At 48.9% G+C, this 3579-nt stretch overlaps 1 protein-coding gene across 1 annotated transcript; it reads left to right on the forward strand.

The window, feature by feature from the left end:
* Nucleotides 1-649: 649 nt before the first annotated feature.
* LOC123966328 (GON-4-like protein) lies at nt 650-2294 on the forward strand. The gene is made up of 4 exons (XM_046042509.1): nt 650-1023; nt 1102-1705; nt 1821-1923; nt 1996-2294. The coding sequence occupies exons 1-4, from the start codon at nt 921-923 to the stop codon at nt 2110-2112; spliced, it is 927 nt and encodes a 308-aa protein (XP_045898465.1). The 5' UTR covers nt 650-920; the 3' UTR covers nt 2113-2294.
* Nucleotides 2295-3579: the final 1285 nt, after the last annotated feature.

Consider the following 3579-nt stretch of genomic DNA (forward strand, 5'->3'; position numbering starts at 1 on the left):
CCTCGCACCTGACATACCTGACACCTGACACACCTATCACCTGACACATCCGTCACCTGGCACCTGACATTACCTATCACCTGACATACCCGTCACCCCGCACCTGACATACCTATCACCTGACATACCTGTCACCCCGCACCTGACATACCTATCACCTGACATACCTGTCACCCCGCACCTGACATACCTATCACCTGACATACCTATCACCTCGCACCTGACACACCTATCACCTCGCACCTGACATACCTGACACCTGACACACCTATCACCTGACACATCCGTCACCTGGCACCTGACATTACCTATCACCTGACATACCCGTCACCCCGCACCTGACATACCTATCACCTGACATACCTATCACCTCGCACCTGACACACCTGTCACCTGACATACCTATCACCTGACACACCTATCACCTCGCACCTGACATACCTGTCACCTGACACCTGTCGCACCTGACATACCTGTCACCTGACACCTGTCGCACCTGACATACCTGTCAACTGACACCTGTCGCACCTGACATACCTGTCAACTGACACCTGTCGCACCTGACATACCTGTCAACTGACACCTGTCGCACCTGACATACCTGTCACCTGACACTTGTCGCACCTGACACACCTGACACTTGTCGCACCTGACACACCTGACACTTGTCGCACCTGACATACCTGACACACCTGACATACCTATCACCTCACACCTGACGCACCTGACGCACTTGACATACCTGACACCTGACATACCTATCAACTGGCACTTGACACACCTGACACTTGTCGCACCTGACATACCCATCACCTGGCACTTGTCGCACCTGACATAGCCATCACCTGGCACTTGACACACCTGTTGCACCTGACACACCTGTCCTTTCCCCTCAGACCTCAGGGGGTGTGTCCAGAGCCATGAAGAGTCTGGACCCTCTGTACTCTCAGATAAGCTCCACCCACGACAACCCAGGTGACAAAGACCTGGACCTGAAGGGGGACGACGACAGTCCACAACCAGGTGTGTAACAGGATCAGCTGTCCTGGGCTCTAATTAACAGGTGTTTTATTTGATAAAACATATTTTTTCTGTCAACAGATCGAAGCGTTGCATCATGGGAAGGCTCGTTCCCCCTGATGGATGAGAAGGAGGAGGAGGAGGAGGAGCTGGATGATGAGGAGGAGGATGAAGGTGAAGAGAGGAAGAATAGTGAGAAGGAACAGAGCCCGGTGGTGAAGAGGAGTAGGAGAGAGGAGGCACTGCAACCCCCCACCACCTCCTCTAAACCCTCCTCCTCTCTTATCACATCAACCTCCATTACCTCCTCTCCCTCTGTCTGCACCTCCTCCTTCACACCCATCACCTCCTCTCCCTCTGTCTGCACCTCCTTCACACCTATCACCTCCTCTCCCCCTGTCTGCACCTCCTCCTTCACACCTATCACCTCCTCTCCCTCTGTCTGCAGCTCCTCCTTCACACCTATCACCTCCTCTCCCTCTGTCTGCACCTCCTCCTTCAAACCTGTCACCTCCTCTACCTCTCCCACCATCTTCTCTTCCATCACCTCCTCCATCTCTCCCTCTGTCTGCGCCCTCTCCTCTTCCTCTGCTCCTCCTCGGCCCAGTCCTCCTCCTGACCTCCCCGTCTGTGCCAAGAACATTTCTCTGACAGCAAGCGGACAGAAGGTCATCCTCTGGACCAGGTACACCTCCTGCTGCGTTTCCCCTCTCCTTCTTCTCCTCCTCAGGTCTCCTCTCTCCTCCTCTGTGAGGAGCAGGAGAAGGAAAGTCTCTATTGAACCTGTTGTTGTTTTTCAGAGAAGCGGACAGAGTCATCTTGACAACGTGTCAGCAGGAGGGAGCCAATCAGAACACGTTCCAGGCCATCTCTACTCTGCTCGGCAACAAGACTCCCAATGAGGTGATTGGCTGTTGCAACTTTTGTTGAGCTGTGATTGGTGGAACAGTCGGTAACTCTTCCTCGTATCTCCAGGTCTCTCGCAGGTTTCGGGATTTGATGAGTTTGTTTAGGACGGCGGCGCGCCAGACTGGCTCTGATGAAGAGGCTCTGCCCACTGAGTCGGTAGCAGCCAATGAGGAAGAAGACTGATGTTAACCAATCAGAAGAGCCGTAGGTTCCGCAGCAGAAGAAATTAAGTTTGTTCCCAGGACTTTTATTGTGAAGGATTCATCAAAGTTCACAGATGTGTTTACTGAACGTCAAAACTGTAAATATGAACATTTCTAAATATTTAAAGTTTTTGTAAAAATTAAGTCTTTTTTTTTTAATAAAACTGTTTTTTATCGAAGTGTGGCTGCTGTCCTGAATCAGACCAGTTGAGACCAAAACCGTTTCTGTTCTTGTCAACACACCACGAAACACCTACTACTTCAACTTTATTGTCCCTGAGGACTAAAACACAGACTTAAGATACATGAAACAATAAAATACAGTAAATATAAAATTAAAGCAAATAATAAAAACTCACCACACAAGCTCAATAATAATATAACAGCTGATCATCAGCTGATCCAAGAAGTTTCCTTCTGCAGCAAACTCATTTGTCAGTTTACAAAATAAAACTGACAGTTTAGTTTCATCTAATCCTCAAAAAAAATCAATTTGTTTCTGTGAGACACAGATCATTTCACAGACATAGCGGCTGACGCCACCGGTTGGTTTGTGCACGACTGTTTTGAAGCCTCTTGTTTGGTATTTGGGCCGACGCCATCTTGGTTTTGTGGAACCAGAAGTGACCATGTACAGAGTCTAAGCCCCGCCCCTTCCTGTGGACCACCATGGGACATTAGTTTGGGAAAAATGTACGTTAGTCAACGGCAACTAATGTTTAGATCCTGTTTGAATTGTGCCTTGAGTTTACACACATGATGTTTGTCATGATCACTGACGCTAACACAACTGAAGCTAACGTCAAAGAGCTTCCAAGTATAGATGATGTGATGATGAAAGGACCAAGAGTCGTTGAATTGAAAAAATGACTACCGTACATATTTTTTCTGTGGCGCGGAAGGGGAAGGGCTTAACGCGCCATAAATATCTTCTATTTTTCTCTAAAAGGGACCAACATTTACGGAATGGTTTAGGATGTTCCACATTAGCTTCACTTTTCAAACTGGGAGGTCCTGCTGGGATTTAAGGGTGTTTCAGGAGGGTTGGGTGTGGTTTCTGTGATTGAAAGGCTCTGGGCAGAGTCATCCCTGTGCTCTCTCGCCAGTTTCAGGGTCAACGTCATCGTCCAGATCTGAAACAGGAAGAAGAAAAATGGTAGAAAATTGAAGCAACCAAAACTTTTTATGAGTCACCTGAACGCAGTCGTAGCCCCACTGTTTATCTGTGTATCTGTACGCAGTGGTAGCCCCGCTGTGTATCTGTGCGCAGTGGTAGCCCCGCTGTGTATCTGTTTATCTGTACGCAGTGGTAGCCCCGCTGTGTATCTGTTTATCTGTACGCAGTGGTAGCCCCGCTGTTTATCTGTTTATCTGTACGCAGTGGTAGCCCCGCTGTGTATCTGTGTATCTGTACGCAGTGGTAGCCCCGCTGTTTATCTGTACGCAG

This window comes from Micropterus dolomieu, unplaced genomic scaffold, assembly GCF_021292245.1.
Source record: "Micropterus dolomieu isolate WLL.071019.BEF.003 ecotype Adirondacks unplaced genomic scaffold, ASM2129224v1 contig_13175, whole genome shotgun sequence".
NCBI classification, from domain to species: domain Eukaryota; kingdom Metazoa; phylum Chordata; class Actinopteri; order Centrarchiformes; family Centrarchidae; genus Micropterus; species Micropterus dolomieu.